The sequence below is a fragment of the Leucoraja erinacea genome, chromosome 9 (assembly GCF_028641065.1).
Source record: "Leucoraja erinacea ecotype New England chromosome 9, Leri_hhj_1, whole genome shotgun sequence".
NCBI classification, from domain to species: Eukaryota; Metazoa; Chordata; class Chondrichthyes; order Rajiformes; family Rajidae; genus Leucoraja; species Leucoraja erinaceus.
In genome coordinates, this window is record NC_073385.1 from 19,313,108 (window position 1) to 19,335,646 (window position 22,539).

At 47.5% G+C, this 22,539-nt stretch overlaps 1 protein-coding gene across 1 annotated transcript in view; it reads right to left on the reverse strand.

Annotated features, from left to right (window-relative positions):
- Nucleotides 1-333: 333 nt before the first annotated feature.
- brf1b (BRF1 RNA polymerase III transcription initiation factor subunit b) overlaps nucleotides 334-22,539 on the reverse strand; it is a 315,095-nt gene continuing 292,889 nt past the window's right edge. Inside the window, exons 16-18 of the mRNA XM_055640253.1 lie at nucleotides 7,314-7,365; nucleotides 4,312-4,483; nucleotides 334-1,055 (exon numbers count right to left, since the gene is read on the reverse strand). Of these exons, the coding sequence (XP_055496228.1) occupies nucleotides 1,018-1,055; nucleotides 4,312-4,483; nucleotides 7,314-7,365 (262 nt within the window). The 3' untranslated portion in view covers nucleotides 334-1,017. The remainder of the gene's footprint in view (nucleotides 1,056-4,311; nucleotides 4,484-7,313; nucleotides 7,366-22,539) is intronic.

A 22,539-nucleotide genomic window follows, 5' to 3' on the forward strand; every position in this document is an offset into this window, starting at 1 on the left:
GTACGTTCTCCTTGTGACCCACATGGGTTTCTTCCGGGTGCTCCGGTTTTGTCCCACATTGTAAATGGTCCCTAATGTGTATAATTGTGTTAGTGTCCAGGGATCGCTGGTCGGCATGCACTCTGTGGGTTGAAGGGCTAAACTCTGAACACATCTTTTTTTTCTGCTGTCTTTCACCGACTACAATCAGAAGTAGATTACAGTCTGAAGAAGGGTCCTGACCCAAAATGTCAACCGCTGCCTGACCCACGGAGTTACTGTGTCTAATCCTGTGGACATATTTATCTAAAGCAATGAAACATTATGGTGACACATTATGGTTTTGCTCACCTCTGTTTGGGCAGGGCTAACTGGTCTTGAGTCTTATGTTTTTTTTTTAAAGTCAGTAAAAACATCTTATCCCTATGAATGAATAGAAAAGATTCAAAGACACAAAAGGAATGAATCCATAAATAGTCGGCACTTTATACAGAACCTGCAGAGTTTGTCCGTGTGTAGAAGTGTCAAGGCTGTGCCCGTTACAGCACCATTGCCCACTCACGCTCAGCCTGAAGCAGCTGAATAACCCACGCGGCCACCGGGATTGGGGAATGGGCCCGTGGCAACCACGTCTTCCTCTGCGCTAGCCCTCGACTGGAAGGGCACAGGTTGGAGGCATCCAGGCAGCGCCAGGCAGTGTGCGTGGAGAGGGGAGCGTGCTGGAACCTGCACTTTTTCCAAGACACCTCGCTACCTCAGCCACAGCAACGCCTCCCCACACACCCGCACCCACAACAAAATAGAAAACTGTCTTCAAGTCAACTGTAATAAATAGGAGCGTCCGTACAAAAATAAAATGTAAAAAAGAATGGGGAAGCGTGGGTGGTGTTCCGACTTTCAGCGTGAGTATTCCCGCAGGATAAGGAGCCGGCGCTCAGTTCCCTCTCCCTTGGCCCGTGAGCAAGGGAACGCCCGCCGCAGGATGCGTCCCCACATTCCCACTGACTGCGGGACTGGATGGGAAAGCGCTGGGACGCTTCAGAATCCCTCATCCTCCTCCACTTCAAAACCATAATCTGGGGGCAGAAAAACACAGCATGTCAACATTCAAAAGTGAAAACTATCTCTGTAATCTGCTCATTTTCCACAAGAACTTTAGTTTAGTTTTATACAGGATGAAAACAGGTCCTTCGGCCCACCGAGTCACACTAGTTCTGTTATCCCACTTTCTCATCCACTCCCCACACACGAGGGGCAATTTACCGAAAGCCTTTTAACCTACAAACCCGCACGTCTTTGGGATGTGGGAGGAGACCGGAGCATGCAGTCACAGGGAGAACTTGCAAACTCCACACAGACGGCCCATCAAGTCTACTCGCCATTCAAACATGGCTGATCTATCTTTCCCTCTCAACCCCATTCTCCTGCCCTTCCCATAATCCTTGATGCCCTTACTAATCAAGAATTTATCAATCTCCGCTTTAAAAATATCCATTGACTTTGCCTTCACCACTGTCTGTTGCAATGAATTTCATATATTCATAAGAAATAGGAGTAGAATTAGGCCATTCGGCCCATCAAATCTACTCCACCATCCAATCATGGCTGATCTATCTCTCCCTCCTAACCCCATTCTCCTGCCTTCTTCCCGTAACCCCTGCACCCGTACTAATCAAGAATCTATCTATCTCTGCCTTAAAACTATCCACTAACTTGGCCTCCACAGCCTTCTGTGGCAAAGAACTCCACAGATTCACCACCCTCTGATTAAAGAAATTCCTCCTCATCTCCTTCCTAAACGCTCATCATATGTCAATCTAATTCCTGGGATCATTCTTGTAAACCTCCTCTGGACCCTCTCCAGAGCCAGCACATCCTTCCTCAAATATGGTGCCCAAAATGGCTCACAATATTCCAAATGTGGCCTGACCAGCGCCTTAAAGAGCCTCAGCATTACATCCCTGTTTTTGTATACAAGTCCTCGTGAAATAAATGCTAGCATTGAATTTGCTTTCTTTACTACTAATTCGACTTGCAGATTAACTTTTTGGGAATCCTGCACCAGCACTCCCAAATCCCTTTGCACCTCCGATTTCTGAATTCTCTCCCCATAAAAACAGTTTTTATCCACGAGTAGTTGCTCTACTCAACAGCCAAAAATCTGTAGCCTCCCTTTGATCTGGTATTTTGTTGGTTCACATGCTTGATCAATGGTGTTTTATCATTAATTTTTTATTATTATTAATGTTTAGTGTTTTCTGAGTCATTTGTAACTGTCACTGTATGTCATGTTGTTACTTGTGGGCGGAGCACCAAGGCATATTCCGTGTATGTGAATACTTGGCCAATAAACTTACTTACTTACTTACATTTAGAAAATAGTCTAGGCCTTTATTCCTGCTACCAAAATGCATGACTCCACACTTTGCTACACTATATTCCATCTGCCACTTCTCTGTCCACTCTCCCAACCTGTCCAAGCCCTTCAGCAGAGTCCCTGCTTTCTCTACACTACCTGCCCCTCCACCTATTTTCGTATCATCCGCAAACTTGGCCACAAAGTCTTCAATCCCCTCGTCCAAATCATTAATATACAACATGAAGAGTAGCGGACCCAGCACCGACCCCTGCGGAACTCCGCTGGTCGCTGGCAGCCAACCAGTAACAAGCCCCCTTTATTGCCACTCTTTGTCTTCTGCCATCCAGCCAACCTGCGATCCATGCTAGTATCTGCCCTTTGATACCGTGGGCTCTCATCTTCCTTAGCAGCCTCACGTGTGGCACCTTATCAAAGGCTTTCTGAAAATCTAAGTAAACAACGTCTACTGACTCTCCCTTGTCTGTCCTGCTATTTACTTCAAAGAATTCCAGCAGATTTGTTAGGCAAGACTTCCCCTTGACAAAGCCATGCTGACTTCCGCCTATTTTAGCGTGAACTTCTAGTGATTCTTGAAATATCACTATCAATGCCTCCACAATCTCTACAGCCACCTCTTTCAGAACGCCCAAGGGTGCAGTCCATCCGGCCCAGGTGACATCCACCTTCAGCTTCCCAAGCACCTTCTCCCCAGTAATAGCCACTCCACTAACTCCCACCCCCTGCCTCCCTTGAATATCAGGCACGTTGCTGGTGTCTTCCACTGTGACGACCGATGCAGGAAAGTTATTCAACTCCATTTCTTCATTCCCCATTAACACTTCTCCTGCATCATTCTCCAGCGGCCCAACGTCCACTCTTGCCTCTTTCTTACTCTTTATATAACTGAAGAAACTCTTTACTATCTTCTTTGCCTAGCTTACCTTAATTTTTCATCTTGTCTCCCCGTATTGTCTTTTTAGTTACCCTCTGTTGTTCTTTGAAAGTTTCCCAATCCTCTGGTTTCCCACTAATCTTTGCTATGTTATACGCCTTCTCTTTTAGTTTTATACTGTCCTTGACTTCCCTTGTCAGCCACGGTCGCCTCTTTCTCCCCCGTGAATCTTTCTTCCTCTTTGGAATGTAAAGATCCTGCCTCTTCCGGATTATTCCCAGAAATTCCTGCCATTGCAGTTCCACCGTCATCCCTGCTAGGGTCCCTATGCAGTCAACTTTGGCCAGCACCAGCCTCATGCCTCTGTAGTCCACTTTGCTCAGCTGCAATACTGATTCAATTTACTATCCTCCGGTTAAATAAATTCCCCCTCATCTCCATTGTAAAGGTACATCCTTTCATTCCGAGGCTGTGCCAATAGACAATAGGTGCAGGAGTAGGCCATTCGGCCCTTCGAGCCAGCACTGCCATTCAATGTGACCATGGCTGATCATCCCCAATCAGTACCCCTTCCTGCCTTCTAACCAGATCCCCTGACTCCGCTATCTTCAAGAGCCCTATCTAGCTCACTTGAAAGTATCCGGAGAACCGGCCTCCACCGAGGCAGAGAATTCCACAGACTCACAACTCTCTGTGAGAAAAAAGTGTTTCCTCGTTTTCGTTCTAAATGGCCAACCCCTTATTCTTAAATTGCGTGTGGCCCCTGGCTCTGGACTCCCCCAACATTGGGAACATGTTTCCTGCCTCTAGCGGGTCCAAATCTTATATGTTTCAATAAGATCCCCTCTCATCCATGATCACATTGAATGGCGGTGCTGGCTCGAAGGGCCGAATGGCCTACTCCTGCATCTAATTATCAATGTTTCATTTTTTCTATGTTTCTATCCATCTAAACTCCAGAGTGTACAAGCCCAGCCCTGTGATCCTAGACTGTCCCATGCACCAACTGATGTTTGTCCAGCCTCTCTCTCCTTGTGGCAGCAGAGCTGGTTGAGTGTGGGGAGATGAGCGGGCAACCCACCATTGCCGCCAATCAGCTGCAGGGCACTCAGGCAGTTCTCTTCTTCCTCCTGCTCCTCGTCCTCCTCCACCTCCACCTCCTCCTCATTGTAGAGCACGGGGCCACTCTCCACCAGCACGGCCCCTGGCTGCGCCGCCTGCTCCACCGCCGACCCCGACTCCGCTGCAGGGCTCTGTGGGGCACAGTTACAGTGTTGTTCATTGTCACGCGCACCGAGGTACAGTGAAAAGCTTTTTGCTGCGTGCTATCCAGTCAGCGGCAACACAATACATGATTACAATCGAGTCATTCACAGCGTACAGAAACATGATATGGGAATAACATTTAGTGCAAAGTAAAGCTAGCAAACAATAATAATAATAATAATAATAATAATAATAATAATAATAATAATAATAATAATAAATTCTTTATTGATCCCTTCGGGGAAATTCAGATGTCCAGAAGCCCCCAACCAACAAACTCACATTCAAAATGAACGCAGACAGAAAATACATCAAATACAATGTGGACAATACCTGAGAGCAATAAATACTTAAAAAGACCAATAATTAACAATTAAAAAAAACAAAAAAAAGGATAGTCTGAAGGGCATGTCCCGCTTGGCGATATTTTGCCGAAAGATTCGCGGCATGATGACGGACGGTGTTTTTACAAGTGTCGCAACATTTTTTTTTGTCGCCGCCGAAATTTTCAAAATCTTGCTGACAACTGATATGACGCCGGCAGTTGCCGAGAAAAATGGCCAAGTGGAACAGGCCCTTTAGTGTCCCCAATAACGTAGATAGTATTCAGGACTGCTCTCTGGTTACGATGGGATGATTCAGTCGCCTGATACCAGCTGGGAAGAAACTGTCTCTGAATCCGGACACAACAACCAGCGATAAACCACACTGATGCGACAGCCAGGGAGGCACAACAACATCAGGACACTGAGGAAACTCACACGTGACCCCACTGACTCTCACAAACCTCCACAGATGTATCATAGCAAGCACACTGCATCGCAGCTTGCTTTGGGAACGGCTCTGCCCAAGACTGCAGGATATTGCAGAGAGTTGTGGACGTTCATTTAGAATGGAGACGAGGAAAAACTTTTTCACACAGAGAGTTGTGAGTCTGTGCCATTCTCTGCCTCAGAAGGTGGTGGTTGGACACACTAGAAGCAGGAAACATGTTCCCGATGTTGGGGGAGTCCAGAACCAAATGCCACAGTTTGAGAATAAGGAGTAAGCCATTAAGAACGGAGACAAGGAAACACTTTTCTCACAGAGAGTGGTGAGTCTGTGGAATTCGCTGCCTCAGAGGGCGGTGCAGGCAGGTTCTCTGGGTGGTTTCAAGAGAGAGCTAGATATGGCACTTAAAGGTAGTGGAGTCCGGGGATATGGGGAGAAGGCAGGAACGGGGTACTGATTGGGGATGATCAGCTATGATCACATTGAATGGCGGTGCTGGCTCGAAGGGCCAAAGGGCCTACTCCTGCTCCTATTGTCTATTGTCTAGGCCGGTTCTCTGGATACTTTCAAGAGACAGTAAAGCCCCTGTCCCACTTTCCCGAGTTATTCACAAACGAGTTTTCCCCTTGATTCAGACTCAGAGAATGTCCGTTGCGAGTCCGTAGGAGTCCGTAGATATTTCGTAGCGGCTCGTAACGCCAGCCGTAGGTACTCGGGGCATCAGGTAAGTTGGGACGTTTTTTCAGCATGTTGAAAAATGTCCACGAGTAAAAAAATAGCCCCGAGTACCTACGGCCGGCTATTACCGTAATTCTCCCGAGTTTGAATCAAGGGGAAAACTCAGGAGAGTTCGTGAGCAACTTGGGAAAGTGGGACAGGGCCTTTAGATAGAGCCATTAAAGATAGCGGAGTCAGGGGATGTGGGGAGAAGGCAGAAACGGGGTACTGATTGTGGATGATCAGCCATGATCACATTGAACTGGCTCGAAGGGCCGAATGACCTACTCCTGCACCTATTGTCTATTGTCTATAGCCCAGTCCATCACACAGACCAGACTCCCCAAAGTCACCTGTCCATTCCCACCACAGATGCTGCCCGACCTGCTGAGTTGCTCCAGTATGTTTGCATTTTGTTCAAGATTCCAGCATCTGCAGTTCTTTGTGTCTCCTCTGTGTTTCTCTGCGAGGAGAGTCTTTCCCTTTCACTGACTGTAATGGACGCTACAATAGGATGTGTGTCCCTGTCACTAGTAACGAGCTTTAGTCACTGCATCAGGAGCAATTCCCAACACACCAGCAGGCTGTACGGAAAGTCAAATGTATGTTCATCATGACTAAAATGCAGCAACGCAGATGAAGCAATTCGAGCTTTGTTTAAACGACTGACTGAGGTAGATCAGCCAGGCGCCCAGACCATGCTGCCTGTTTGAGGTGAGACAGACCCTGGGCAGAGTGAAACTGAGGAGGGCTTCTCCTCCAGCCAGTCAACCTCGGCGCAGGGCGATGAGTCCCACATCACTGAGCCTGGTGGCATGGGAGGGGTGAGAGGCAGTCCCAGAGCAAGGGCCACCCCTGGTCACTGGACCCACTGCAATCCCACCTCACTGGAGCCAGTTCAGACAGACCCGCAACACTGGTGCCGAAGCAAGCACATGCCTCTGGACCCACTGCAGACAATCCCACATCACTGGATTCAGTGCAGTTCCACATCACTGGATCCAGTGCAGACAATCCCACATCACTGGAGCCAGTGCAGACAATCCCACATCACTGGAGCCAGTGCAGACAATCCCACATCACTGGAGCCAGTGCAGACAATCCCACATCACTGGAGCCAGTGCAGACAATCCCACACCACTGGATCCAGTTCAGCCCCACTTCACTGGACCCAGTGCAGACCCACACCACTGGATCCAGTGCAGTCCCACATCACTGGAGCCAGTGCAGACAATCCCATACCACTGGGTCCAGTGCAGTCCCACATCATTGGACCACACTGAGCCCTGTCTCTCAGGGTCTAAGGAGAGAATGAAGAAAGCATCTTACCTCACTGGCCGCCACCTTCTTCAGAGGAACAGCAGAAATCAGTGGTCGGAGCCTGGAACACAAGGCGAGCAATAAGGCTGGTGTACAGTAAAGCATGCTGAGCTAACCCTGCACTGGTGAATCTACAGACCCACGTACACCCAGTGACACCACCCTCCATGTTCACTATTGACAGAGAGCTTCAACTCTAGATTAGAGGGTTTCAGCTGCAGGGAGAAGTTGCAGACGTGGAACATCAGAGGCTGCGTGGAGACTTGATAGGTCTTTCAAATTATGAGGCATAGATAGGGTAGACAGTCAGAACCTACGTCCCAGGATGGAGATGTCCAGCACTAGAGGACATGGCTATAAGGTGCAGGAATAGAAACAGGCCCTTCGGCCCACGGAGTCCATGCCGGCCAGCAATCACCGCGCACCTGTAGTCAGGGTTGAACCCGGGTTTCTGGCGCTGTGAGGCAGCAACTCTACCGCTGCACCACCATGCTGCCCTAAACACTTCTGTGAAGCACGTTGGTCAGTCCACTGAAGGTTTATTTTTGATTAGTTTATTGTCACGTGTAGCAGGGCACAGTGAGCAGCTTTTGTTGCGTGCTAACCAGTCAGTATTAGCGAGGCTTCCTTGGAAAAAGAGGATGGTTACTGCTGGTCAACAAAAACTGCTGGAGAAACTCAGTGGGTGAGGCAGCATCTATGGAGCGAAGAAATAGGTGATGTTTCGGGTCGAGATCCTTCTTCAGACTGTGGGGGTGGGGGAAGAAGAAAGGGAGAGGCGGAGACAGTGCGCTGTGGGAGAGCTGGGAAGGGGAGGGGAAGGAGGGAGAAAGCAAGGACTACCTGAAATTAGAGAAGTCAATGTTCATACCGCTGGGGTGTAAACTACCCAAGCAAAATATGAGGTGCTGTTCCTCCAATTTATGGTGGGACTCACTCTGGCCATGGAGGAGGCCCAGGACAGAAAGGTGGGTTTGGGAATAGGAGGGGGAGTTGAAGTGCTGAGCCACCGGGAGATTAGGGTGGTTACTGCTGGAATCATCTATGATTCACAGCCTCATCTATCCCCTGCCTCTCCTGGGAAACGAGTCATTAGGAGCAATCTGGCACTTGTTTTAAGCATCCCAGCACCATTGAGAGGTCCCTCTTGTTTTACACACATTACAGCTTCCCCACCGAGTGGCAGCACAATGCGCATCAGACGGAGACAGAGCAATCTGACCCTGAAATTAGTTCATGTTGATTATTATTCACGAATGATGGCACTCTCTCTCTCTCACCGTTTAGAGGCAACCAGCAGCAGTGAGAATTTACAACGACGAGTGTTTTGGATAAAGCAAAATGTTCCAAGAGTATTATCAAAGAAAGACCGAGCCACATAGTAGATATTGGAGTCACACAGCTCGCAAACAGGCCCTTCAGCCCAACTTGCCCATGCCGAGTAAGATGCCCCATCTAAGCTAGTCCCTGCATTTGGCCCATATCCCACTAAATATTTCTTATCCATATACCTGGAGGTACGAAACATGTTCCCGATGTTGGGGGAGTCCAGAACCAGGGGGCACAGTTTAAGGAATAGGCCATTTACAACGGAGACGAGGAAACATTTCTTCTCATATAGAATTGTGAGTCTGTGGAATTCTCTGCCTCAGTGGGCGGTGGAGGCTGGTTCTCTGGATACTTTCAAGAGAGAGCTAGATGGGGCTCTTGAAGATAGGAGAGTCAGGGGATATGGGGAGAAGGCAGGAACGGGGTACTGATTGTGGATGATCAGCCATGATCACATTGAATGGTGGTGCTGGCTCGAAGGGCCGAATGGCCTCTCCTGCACCTATTGTCTGTCCAGGTGTCTTTTAAATGCTGTTACATCTGCTTCAACTACCCCCACTGACAGCTCGTTGCATACACGAGCACGCTCTGTGTGAATAAATTGCCCCTCAGGTTCCTATTAAGTCTTTCCCATCTTAAAACTATGGCGTCTGGTTCTTGATTCTCGACATTGGGTAAAATCTTCTGCACTTTCACCCTATCTCTTCCGTTCATTATTTTATGCACCTTTATAAGTTCACCCCTCATCCTCCTGCACTCAACACACAGACAGCACAGGAACAGCTTCTTCCACTCTGTTATCAGGCTTCTGAACGGTCCTTCCATAAGCTAGGGTAGTGTCTGATTCACCTCTACCCCATTGTGGACATTGGACTTTGTCTGTGGAACTGATGCGCTACAATGCTGAGAACTATATTCTGCACTCTGTATCTTCCCCTTTGCTCCACCTATTGTACTTTGACAAATGTATTTATGTGCAGTATTGTCTGAAGTTTGAAGAAGTGTTCCGACCCAAAGCACCACCCATCGCTTCTCTCCAGAGATGCTGCCTGACCCGCTGAGTTACTCCAGCACTCTGTGTCTACCTTCGGTATTATCTGTTCAGTTTGGATAGCATGCACGAGACAGCCTTTCACTGTACCTTGGTACAGGTGGCAATAATAAACGTGAAGCTCAATCATTGCGTTGCCGGTACTGCCAGCACTCAGCACTCAGACAGCACGCGTGCTGTGCCAAACCTCTCAAAGCTGTCTGCTTGCCAGCAGGGATTGTGCAGCCGTGCGACTCGGCGAGAAGTGAATATACATATGTGAATCTGTGCTCAAACAGAGAGCAGGAGAAGTCTGTAACCTGTTACCGAGACAAAGGAGGCAGCAGGAAAATGCTATTAAAGCAGGTGGCGCGTGGAGAGAAGCCGAGGGAGGCAGCGGGCTGACACGCGTAACGCCTGCACGTGAGTGAGCAGCCTCTCCACCATCAACTTGCTCACACTCAGAGTGAGCAGGGAAACGGAGCCCCCAGATAACCAGATCTGCTCCTCCCTCCATCGCTCACTGGTGCCTTACTGTCACATGTGCAAACTTCACAGTGAAATTATTTTTCTTTTGCATCTACCTCAGAAGTGTAAGCACAATCCCCGATTAGCAAAGTGTACAGAAATAGTCCAATGAGACCGCGTGCAAGTGGCGACAGAGTTTGCCACCATTTTGAAAGTCCAGTCCGCGCTCTAGGTCCGCAGGAGCGGTGCCCGATCCAGGCGAGCCTCAGGCTGCTGCGGGGCCTCCAGCCATCGCCTCCCTTGGATGGGTGGATCGACCAGAGAACCCATGTCCCTCTCCTCAATATATCACATATTATTTTAATGAAAGGCAAGGTAGTTCTCCACAGAATACTGACAAAATATTTACCCCTCAGTCAATGCGCTATGCTGTATGTACAGGCAAACATTCTCTTGCGTAAGCTTGGTGCGTGTACAGATGTGGTGAAGATGTTGCTGTTTAAAGCATATTGCCCACCACTCTATACTGCACACCTTTGACTAGAGGATAAATGACTCTAAAAATGTAATTATCGTGGCAAACATAAGGTTTAGCACTACACGCTACCAATCCCACTGGTATCGCTGTCTCATTGTAGGACACTGATCTTTCTTTTTTATTCTGGATTTTAAATCATATATTGTGTTTTTTTCGTATATAATTCATGATGTTTTTTATGTGATACTAAGCTTTTATATGTATTTGATGGTGTTTTATAGTAATGTATTTTATGTAATGTTGTCCCTGGTCTGGACCTTGAGTGAAATAAAGTTTAATAACAATAATAATAATATAAAAATTGGATAGACATAAGGAACTGCAGAAGTTTCTTTACAAAAAAAAGACACAAAGTACTGGAACAAGGGTCCTGAACCAAGACATCACCTATCAGTGTTCTCCAGAGATGCTGCCAGACCCGCCGAGTTACTCCAGCACTTTGTGTCTTTAAAAAATGTGTCTGTGTAGCATTTGTGCATCAATTGCATGGCACACTGCCACCACCTGACTCAGGAACAGCTTCTTCCCCTCTGTTATCAGGCTTCTGAACGGTCCTTCCATAAGCTAGGGTACTGTCCGATTCACCTCTACCCAGCGCGGACATTGGACTTTGTCTGTGGAACTGATGCGCTACAATGCTGAGAATTATAGTCTGCACTCTGTATCTTGCCCTTTGCTCTACCTGTTGTACGAGTTTGGCTTGATTAATTTTACGTATAGTCTGTCTGATTTAATTGGATAGCATGCAAAACAAAGCTTTTCACTGTAGCTCGGTAACAACTCGAGAGCAGTCCTGAGCTACTATCTACCTCATTGGAGACCCTCGGGCTATCTTTGATCGGACTTTACTGGCTTTATCTTGCACTGAACGTTATTCCTTATATCCTGTTCACGGCTCGATTGTAATATAGTCTTTCTGCTGACTTGGATAGCACCCAACAAAAGCTTTTCACTGTACCGGGTGACAATAAACAAGCTTACACCTGACAATAATAAACGTAAACATGTGGGGGATGGGTTTGTGTGACATAGAAACATAGAAAATAGGTGCAGGAGGAGGCCATTCAGCCCTTCGAGCCAGCATCGCCATTTATTGTGATCATGGCTGATCGTCCCCAATCAATATCCCGTGCCAGCCTTCTCCCCATATCCCTTAATTCCACTAGCCCCTAGAGCTCTATCTAACTCTCTCTTAAATCCAAAGTAGACAAAATTGCTGGAGAAACTCAGCAGGTGCGGCAGCATCTATGGAGCGAAGGAAATAGGCAACGTTTCGGGCCGAAACCCTTCTTCAGACTTCAGGTTTCGGCCCGAAACATTGCCTATTTCCTTCGCTCCATAGATGCTGCCGCACCCGCTGAGTTTCTCCAGCAATTTTGTCTACCTTTGATTCTCCAGCATCTGCAGTTCCTTCTTGAACATTCTCTCTTAAAATCCATCCAGTGACTTGGCCTCCACTGCCCTCTGTGGCAGGGAATTCCACAAATTCACAACTCTCTGGGCGAAAAAGTCTTTTCTCACCTTAGTCTTAAATGGCTTCCCCTTTATTCTAAGACTGTGGCCCCTGGGGAAGTCATTTATGACTGAGGTGAAAAAAAACTTTGAATAGTTACTTACCTAAAGTTGGAGAATTCAATTTTCATACCATTTGGGTTGTAAGCCACAGAAGTGTAGGTTCTGATGGAGGTGCTGATCCTCCAGTTTGCGTGTGGCCCCGTTGTGGCAGCGGAGGAGGCCCAGGACAGAAAGGTCAGTGTGGGAACGGGAAGGGGAGTGAGCAACTAGCTGACAAGGTCAGCCTCATGCTTGTTTTAGCACTGACTCTGCTCAAATATTTGTCACTTCAGCAGCTTCCCTCCCCTCACCTCAGTGACAGGGGGTCGCTGGCCCATTCCTCCACCCCCCCCCCCCCCAACTCCGCCACCTCCATTATTCAACGACACAAGCCGAAAAATTAGCACTTGAAAAGGAGCTGCGGATGAGAGCAGCGAGAGTATCAATTATTTCACACACAGATTAGCAGGGACAAAGACAAAGAGTAAAACATATGCTGGTTGAAAGAAGGGAGCGGAAAAGGGCCTGAAGAAATCTTGTCATGTTCTAATGATTCCCTGTCCGTCCTGTGGCCTGCTATCTCTCAGCCAGATGGTCGATAGATGCAGGGAGAGAGACATCCAACTAAAGATGCCACCTCCAATCAATCAGCGCAAGGCAGTCTTCTGTAGTCAGACGTGAATGTCTCTGATTCTCACACACACCGAGCTCTCAACAGCAAGCGCTACCTTCAAATATTCAATCATCTCCTTCCCTAGTTTGCTTTAAACTTTCTGCACTCTCTCCCTCCCTCCCCGAACTCAGTTTAGTTTGTTGTCTTAAGAAGTCTGAACAGTTTGAGGAAGGGTCTCGAACCAAAACCCATTCACCCATTCCTTCTCTCCAGAGATGCTGCCTGTCCCGCTGAGTTACTCCAGCTTTTTGTGCCTACCTTCGGTTTAAACCGGTATCTGCACTTCCTTCCTACAGATTAGTTTATTGTCACGTGTACCGAGGTTCAGTGAAAAGATTTTGTGCCAAGCTAACCAGTCAGTGGAAAGACAATGCATGATTATAATCGAGCCATTTGCAGTGTACAGAAACGTAAGCGAATAACATTTAGTGCAAAATAAAGCCAGTAAAGTCCGATCAAAGATAGTCCAAGAGTCCCTGATGAGGTAACTCAAGAGTGCAGAGTGTTTAATTGTCATATGTACCGGAATGGAACAATGAAATTCTTACTAGAAGCCTCGGCGCAACAGGTTTGCAAATGGAAGATGGACACAGAGTGCTGGAGTAACTCCAAGTCCTTAGTGTAACCTGGCAGTTTTGCATAATGTTCAGATCTACCACACATAAATACAATCAAGTCAAACTCGTACAATGGGGAAGATAGAGATTTTATCGGGATGGTCTTTGTTTGGATCTGTGTTATCCCTGCTGTGAGTATATGACGTACCGTGTAAAGGGAATTAGTGTAATGAGGGGGTCAGCAACCTCCGTCCCCAGGCCGAAAGCGGCCCGTAACCCGAAATCATCCGGCCAGCAGGCGGATTTTTCCCCCCGTAATCATCCGGCCCGCCGAGCGCCCCGAACCGCGGCCGAGTTCTGGCCGTACCTCATCCTGCGCAAAGCCGCCGGCACAGCCGCGCACCTTCTGTGAACACGTTTAAGAAAGAACTGCAGATGCTGGAAAAACCGAAGGGAGCCAAAAATGCTGGAGAAACTCAGCAGGTGAGACATGCAAGGATTGCATGAGGCTGCCTCACCCGCTGAGTTTCTCCAGCATTTTTTGTCTACCTTCTGTGAACACGTGATTTGATGCCTGACATCCAGGGCGGGATGGGAGCGGGATCCATGTGTACACATGATAGATGTGGCCCGCCATCCGCTCACAGACATGAGTCCCAGCCCCCATGCAGCATAAGGTTGCCCACCCCTGGTGTTCAGGGACGCTTAGTTCTGTGTCTAATCTGTGCTGTCCCTGCCCTGGGGGTGTGGTGAGGATGTGCTACTTGAGTTTCTGATCAGCTGGGACATGTTGGCTAGTTGGGCCTGTTTCCACACTGTATCACTCTATGACTCTGGACGTTTTTACCAGTCAAACTGTCCATGCAGGCCAAGAAACCCCAACTTATATGAAATACCCTACTCCTATCTGCCGGCATTTGGCCCATATCCCTCGAAACCTTTCATATCCATGCACCTGCCTCAACTATTTCCTTTGGCAGCTTGTTCCATATACCCACTACCCCCTGTGTGGCAAAGCTCATGTCAAATCTTTCCCCCTCACCTTAAGCCAATGTCTTCTGGTTCCGATTCCCTATCCCTGGGTAAAAGACTCGGTGCATTCACCCTATCTATTCCTCTCATGATTTTATACACCTCAATAAGACAGGTGCAGGGATAGGAAAGGTTTAGAGGGATATGGGCCAAGTGTGACCAGCGTAGATGGGTTGCGTTGGTCAGCATAGGCCAAAGTCCCACTGTTCCAAAGTGTGGCACTCCTGTAGTCCCCTAGTACATAGTACTGGGGCCAAAGGGCCTGTTTCTGTGCTGTGTGGCTGGATGACTCTTAACACCCCTGTCTCCTCTGATCCCATGGCATAACTGAAAGACCAGCACTTGTGACAATAGACAATAGACAATTAGACAAGACAATAGACAAGTGACCAGATCAACAAAATCTTTCACTTCCCTCCGGCTACCCTGGTGAGCAGATAGAAATATTCCGCATTTACAGCCGGGGGAACACTTTCTACAAATGCCTTCCATGCTTGAGTGCTGCCGACTACCGGAACGTGGGCCCTATTTCCATTTCACTTCTCTGATCACACTCCGGGGACCTATCTGCTCGCAACACAATTTTCCACCACTAATTCCCCATGAAGGAAGTAATGGTTATTTAAATGCCCCCTCGTCCAATTCGGCAACGTTTTATTGCTGCTGGTATTTGGGTCACTTTGCTAGAATCCGTACAACTTTAATTGCAGACATTAATCAATTGAGTTACACCCTCATTGTTAATACAATACTGTACCTGCTCCAGGCACTGACAGTGAACAACAGTTTCACCATCCTATATTTGTGAAACTCCATTAGCAGAGCAACATTTCAAAGTAACCCACAAACAAAGTATGTTCAGGGAAATTAGACACAAAAAGCTGGAGTAACTCAGCAGGACAGGCAGCATCGCTGAAGAAAAGGAATGGGTGACGTTTCGGGTCGAGACCTTCAGATTGAGAGTCAGGGGAAAGGGAGACGAGAGATATAGACGGTGATGTAGAGAGATATAGAACAAATGAATGAAAGATATGCAAAAAAAGTTACGAGGATAAAGGAAACAGGCCATTGTTGGCTGTGGCTGGGTGAAAACAAGTTACAGACAATGAGACTCCACAAGACCGAACCTAGTTCAACAACTTGGGTGGGGGAAGGGATAGCGAGAGAGAGAGGGGATGTTAGGTTTACTTGAAGTTAGAGAAATCAATATTCATACCGCTGGGTTGTAAGCTGCCCAAGCGAAATATGAGGCAAAATTTAGGGAAGATGGATTAAAATTAGATATAGGGAAGTTAGATGGAGCTCTTAGTGCTAAGGGAATCGAGGGATTTGGGGAGAAAGCAGGAACGGGGTACTGATTGTGGATGATCAGCCATGATCATATTGAATGGCAGTGCTGGCTCGAAGGGCCGAATGGCCTACTCCTGCACCTATTGTCTATATTTCTAAAACTTTATCCAGGTGGAAGGCATTAATGTTAATGTTATAAATGATCTGCGAGAGAGAGGTAAGCTGAGAAAGTGGGACAAGGGAGAGTTTTAGGCAGAAAGGGAGTTACGGAGAGTACACTGTGGCTGCTGAGGGCAGTGATTAAGCCTGCGGCAAATAAATGTTGAACATTTAAATACATCCAGATACCCACCTGTGACACAGTCGGGGGAGTGTAGTTGTGGAGGGGTACAAAATCATGACAGGAATAGAGGAGGGGGGAAGATTTAATAAGAACCTGAGGGTTAACCTTTTTACACAAGGGGTGGTGGGTGTGTGGAACGAGCTGTCGGAGGAGGTAGTTGCGGCAGGCAATATTTAAGACACATTTGGACAGGCAGATGGGGAGGGAAGGTTTAGAGGGATGTGGGTCAAACGTGGGACAGGTAAAACTAGTGTAGATGGGACAGGTGGGAAAGTTGGGCAGAAGGGCCTGTTTCCACGCTGTCTGACTATGTGCAGATTCTCAATGGGTTGTAGAAGTGGAGATCAGGCAGATCAAAGGGATTATGCTAGAGAAGGGCATGAGAACGTGGCTTCCCGTCAGGGGTGATGAGGAAATGAGGCCAACTAGGACACAGCAGCAGAGAGGAGACATGAGGAGAGGGCAGGGGGACAGTTGAGTCTAGAGTGGATAAAGACTTGATTGAGAGTTTCAACAAGGCAGAGTCAGGCTGGACTAGGGCAGGCAATCTTGGTCAGTGCATTTTTCATCAAACATAATGCCTTGAAAGTGCGTACCACCTGACTCAGGAACAGCTTCTTCCCCTCTGTTATCAGGCTTCTGAACGGTCCTTCCAATAAGCTAGGATACTGTCCGATTCATCTCTACCCCATTGTGGACATTGGACTTTGTCTGTGGAACTGATGCGCTACAATACTGAGAACTATATTCTGCACTCTGTATCTTCCCCTTTGTTCTACTGATTGTACTGGAGTTTGACTTGATAGTATTTATGTGCGGCATCAACTGAGATGTTTGGATAGCATGCAAAACAAAGCTTTTCACTGTACCTCGGTACATGTGACATTTCACTTCTCTGATCACACTCCGGAGACCTATCTGCTCGCCACACAATTTATAATCCTAAAGTTAAACCCGAGGTTCGCAGATTGAGGCAGATGACAGGGTATGTCCTAGAGTCACACAGCACGGAAACAGGCCCTTCGGCCCAACTTGTCCATGCCCACCATGTTGCCCCATCTACACTAATTGCCTTTTCCTGCTTTTGGCCAACAACCCTCTAAACCTTTCCTATCCGTGTACCTGTCCAAGTGTCTTCTATATGCTGTGATTGTACCAGCCTCAACTACTTCTTCTGGCAGCTTGTTCCATACCCCCACCACTCTTTGAACCTTGAACACAAACAAAAGTGCTGGAAGAACTCCGCAGGTCGGGCAGCATTTGTGGAGAGAAACGCTTCCCTTCATGGATGCTGCCTGACTCACTGATATCCTCCAGCAATTTGCTTTTTTGTTTCAAACAAGGGACACACAGGCTATTGACTAAAGTTCGAGGCTGCAGAACAGAGAGGGGAAGGTGACTGCATACTTTTGAACAGAAATGCAAGGCAGGGGCAGGGAAAGATAATATCTTGCATTGAGTTGTTTGTAGGTGTTGGTGGGAGGGAAGCATGTTGAATATGTAGGATTATGTGGCTGGCAGTGATAGATAGCTTATTCACCGGCCCATTAAAAAAAACAAAGAGCAACAGTCTTTTGAATCAAATAAAAAGTCCACAGTTTGGAATGGCGAGTAACATTTAATTTATTGCATGTGGGTGAGGATTGTAAAATGCCAAGTGACTAATACGTTGCTTACAACCGTCCAGTGAATCTATATTCATGGTTTGACTGGAAGAATTTAAGCAGTGTATTTGGTATCTCAGAACTAAAGGACGTTGAAAATGACCAAGGACAAATAATCGAGAGTGGGACGGGAGCAACCTACTTGGTTAAAGTAACCCATATTCCCTAGTCACACAGGCTGGTAAACACTACAACCTCCAAATAAGCTCGCAACTACCTAGACAGGAGCATTGGCTTTGTCTATTTGTACTATTATCTATACTATTACTAAAACTCTCATCTTGACCACTGCTTTGTTTTTAAAATTGCACATAAACAGTATCCTATATCGCTAGGATTTTTAAGCCACCTTAAAGCCAGCCCTGTCCCACGGTACGAGTTCATTCCAAGAGCTCACCCGAGTTTAAAAAAATCGAACTCGTGGTAAGCACGGAGAATTAATGTAGTGGGTACGTCGGAGCTCGGGGGCTTCTCTTATTGGCTCGTAACGCTAACAGCAGGTACTCGGGAAGACTCATTAGCGGCAGGTAAGCTCGGGAAGACTCGTGAAGATTTTTCAACATGATGAAAAATGTCCACGAGAGCCCTGAGTACCGACGAGTGGCCATTACCGTAAATCTCCGAGTTCGAATCAGGGCAAACTCGGGAGAGCTCTTGGAATGAACTCGTACCGTGGGACAGGGCTTTTACTCACCGTTCTCCTCTGCTCCAAGCGCACCAAGTTTCGGTCCGTTCGGTGAAATATTAGAAACGTTATTGGTCTGTTATTCGCCAGGACTGCGAAGCCCCTTCTGGCACGCCCCTCCATGTTTTGAGAGGTGGGGGACAATCCCCCCCAGGTTTTGTAATCCTGATTTTAAAACTCAGTAAAAAAAACCTATGGGGTACTGATAATCGAGGGCGCGGAACTGCATTCTAGCTGATGAGCAATAGACAATAGGTGAAGGAGTAGGCCATTCGGCCCTTCGAGCCAGCACCGCCATTCACTGTGAATATGGCTGATCATCCACAATCAGTACCCCGTTCCTGCCTTCTCCCCATATCGGCAAGGCCAGCAGCATAATCAAGGACCAGTCTCAACCCGGTCACTCCCACTTCCCCCCTCTCCCATCAGGCAAGAGGTACATAATTGTGAAAACGCACACCTCCACATTCAGGGACAGGTTTCTCCCTAGATGTTATCAGAATCATCCTCTCAATAACTAGGGAGCGGTCCTGACCTCCCATGTAACCCATCGGAGACCTTTGAACTATCTTCAATCAGACTTTACTGGACTTTATTTTGCACTAAACGTTATTCCCTTTATCCTGTAAAGGGAAAATTTCTTCCCAGCTGATATCAGGCAACTAAACTGTCCTTTCATCTTATTAAAGGTTTAGACAAGCTAGAGGCAGGAAATGTGTTCCCAATGTTGGGGGAGTCCAGAACCAGGGACCACAGTTTAAGAACGGAGATGAGGAAAATCTTTTTTTACCCAGAGAGTTGTGAGTCTGTGGAATTCTCTGCCTCAAAAGACAGTGGAGGCCAATTCCATGGATGTTTTCAAGAGAGAGTTCGATAGAGCTCTTAAAGATAGCAGATGCAGGGGATATGGGGAGAAGGCAGGAACGGGGTACTGATTGGGGATGTTCAGCCATATTCACAGTGAATGGCGGTGCTGGCTCGAAGGGCCGAATGGCCTACTCCTGCACCTATTGTCTATTGTTCATCAGCTAGACTGCAGTTCCGATCTATCTCATTGGAGTGTAGATGGGGTAGATGGAAGGGAGGTTGGTTTGTGCGATGGTCTGGGCTGCGTACACAACTTTCTTACGGTCTTGGATGGAGCTGTTCTCAAACTAGGCTGCCTGTGCTGGAGATAGACACAAAAGGCTGGAGTAACTTAGCGGGTCAGGCAGCATCTCTGGAGAAAAGCAAGAGGTGACGTTTCAGGTTGAGACCCTTCTTCAGTCTGTGCTGGATCATGGTAACATTCTCTTCCCCACATCTCATTGCCCTTTAGTTCACCAAATATTGATGTATGTCTCTTTTGGAAGTGGTGATGCCTGTGCTGCCCACTTCACTTTCTGCCCTCGTGTGACAAGGCGTTGTTCTTTGTACAACCCGTGAGCCAGGGCAGCATACACAGCTGACTTGTACCATTCTGTGCTTCAGTTGAACTATGATTCACTGCCACCCTTGCCGTGCTGGTGTTAGAGTGAGAGACAGTCTCATTAGGCAAGTGGAACATTGAATTATTTTACTGAATATAAAGCAATGCCCACAATTTGTTATGCAAATGTTATCCAAGCCTTGGGTACACAGATGAATTCTAAATGGCTTTTGTTCTTTGTGCAGACTATTGGAGGAACATAGAATAACACAGCACTGGAGCAGGTCCTTCGGCCCACAATGTCTGTGCTGGACATGCTGCCAAGATTAACTCTTATCTGCCTGCAAGTGATCCATACCCCACCCACCATTCCCGGCAGGGCGTTCCAAACATCACCACTCTGTGTAAAACACTTGCCCACACCATCATATACCTACTAAAAGTCTGATCTTGTATGTGGATGCATTTGTTCGTGTGCTTATTTGTTTGTGTATAATCACATCTTCTCGAAAAAACGACGCGCTAACGAAAATTTTTTACCGTTTATTTCCGTGGAGATTTTTCCCGTGGAGTTCAAAATTGCCCTATCAGAAAATTTCATGCTTTATTTATCCAGGTTTTAATGAAAACTTTCCAAAAACTGAAAAAACTTTGAAACCCCCCCCCCCCCGTCTTCTTGCTCGCACTGTGACCAAACCCCCTCCCCGACCCTCCCCCCCCGACCACTCCTCCCGGGCCCTGCCTGGGCGATGCCAGCCGGGAGAGAGGAGGGTATGTTTTTGGGAACCAGCCCTCCCCTTTGACGACGCACCCCCCCCACCCCTCAAACTCTACCTGCTCTCCCTCTCTGTCCCCCCCCCCCCCCCACTCCCCTCTCTGCCCCCCTCCCCGTTCCCTCTCTACCCCCCACGCCTCTTGTGGGGGCTACAGGAATGGGACGAGTGTGTTGGGGGAGTAGACCTAACGGGTGTCCACTTGGTCTGGTCTCCTTTAGACTTTTCCCTTCTCACCTTAAAGCTTTGCTCTCTAGTGCTGGACATCTCCATCCTAGGAAATAGGTTCTGAGGGTCTAACTGGGACTAGTGGGGTACCGCAAGGCTCGGTGCTGGGATCGCAGCTATTCACAATATACATTCATGATTTAGATGAAGGGATTAAAGGTAACATTAGCAAATTTGCAGATGACACAAAGCTGGGTGGCAGTGTGAACTGTGAGGAGGATGCTATGAGAAAGCAGGGTGACTTGGACAGGTTGGGGGAGTGGGCTGATGCATGGCAGATGCAGTTTAATGTGGATAAATGTGAGGTTATCCACTTTGGTGGCAAAAACAGGAAGGCAGATTATTATCTGAATGGTAACAAGTTGGGAAAAGGGGAAGTACAACGGGATCTGGGGGTCCTTGTTCATCAGTCAATGAAAGTAAGCATGCAGGTACAGCAGGCAGTGAAGAAAGCGAATGGCATGTTGGCCTTTATAACGAGGAGTTGAGTATCGGAGCAAAGAGGTCCTTCAGCAGTTGTACAGGGCCCTGGTGAGACCACACCTGGAGTATTGTGTACAGTTTTGGTCTCCAAATTTGAGGAAGGCAGAGGTTCAGGGTGCAGGGGTGATTAATGAGGACATTGTCTGGACTCGAAGGCCTGAGCTGTCGGTAAATGTTGGGCAGGCTTGGATTTGGCTGAGGGGTGATCTGATGTGTTATATATAATTGGAGAAGGTTTTCTTTTCCTTTTTTTCTGGTTGTAGATGTTCTTTTTTTCCTACTCGCTGGTTCACTCTGGTTCTCTCCTCTTGGCAATGTATTGGCTATTCAATGCTCTTTCCTAAAACTCTGCCTCTTGCTCTTTGGCAACTTTGGGAGACTTTTCTTTTGATCTAATCCTACTCTTAATTTTCCCGTTAGCCACGGCCAGATCGCATTTCTCGTGGGCTTTTTATTTCTGGCTAGAATGTACATTTGTTTGGACAGCTATTATATTGGGACTGCTATTTTATATCCACTGGCAAACTCTTTAATCCAATTTCCTGACCAAACTGTTAATTCTTCCCCTCCCCCCCCCCCCCACACTCATTGAACCAGCAGCATTTGAGCTCTAGAATTCAGGAATAAATTAGAATGAGCTCAGTCTGTTGTCTGACCCCAAATATCCAGCCTGGGATGATAGTGGCAATTTCGAGACTAGATGTGATCATGGCATTTACACGATTAGATACGATCTTCTTCTTCTTGCGAATGAAACATAAACCAAAGGAATAGTTAGGTCTCAAGTCGGGTGTTGAGCAGTCAGGTAGTTGTCTCTGCGTCAATGTCTGCCAAGGCCCTTGCTATTGAGGGAGTGCAGTGTTGCTGAGAGAATGGAGCGGCTGGGCTTGTACATTCTGGAGTTTAGAAGGATGAGAAGGGATCTCATTGAAACATATAAGATTGTTAAGGGCTTCGACATGCTAGAGGCAGGAAACATGTTCCCGATGTTGGGGGAGTCCAGAACCACAAGCTGAGCTCTGGCGGAGCCCCCATCTCCACACGCCAGGCATTGAAACGTCCAACTCCAGTACCAAGTCTGTTGAGCTTCACCCATGCTCCTCTGGGGAGGTCAGACCGTGGACAGCTTTTATCTGGTGAAGAGATGTAGCTGTGTAATGGAGATGAGGTTGCCTTCCAC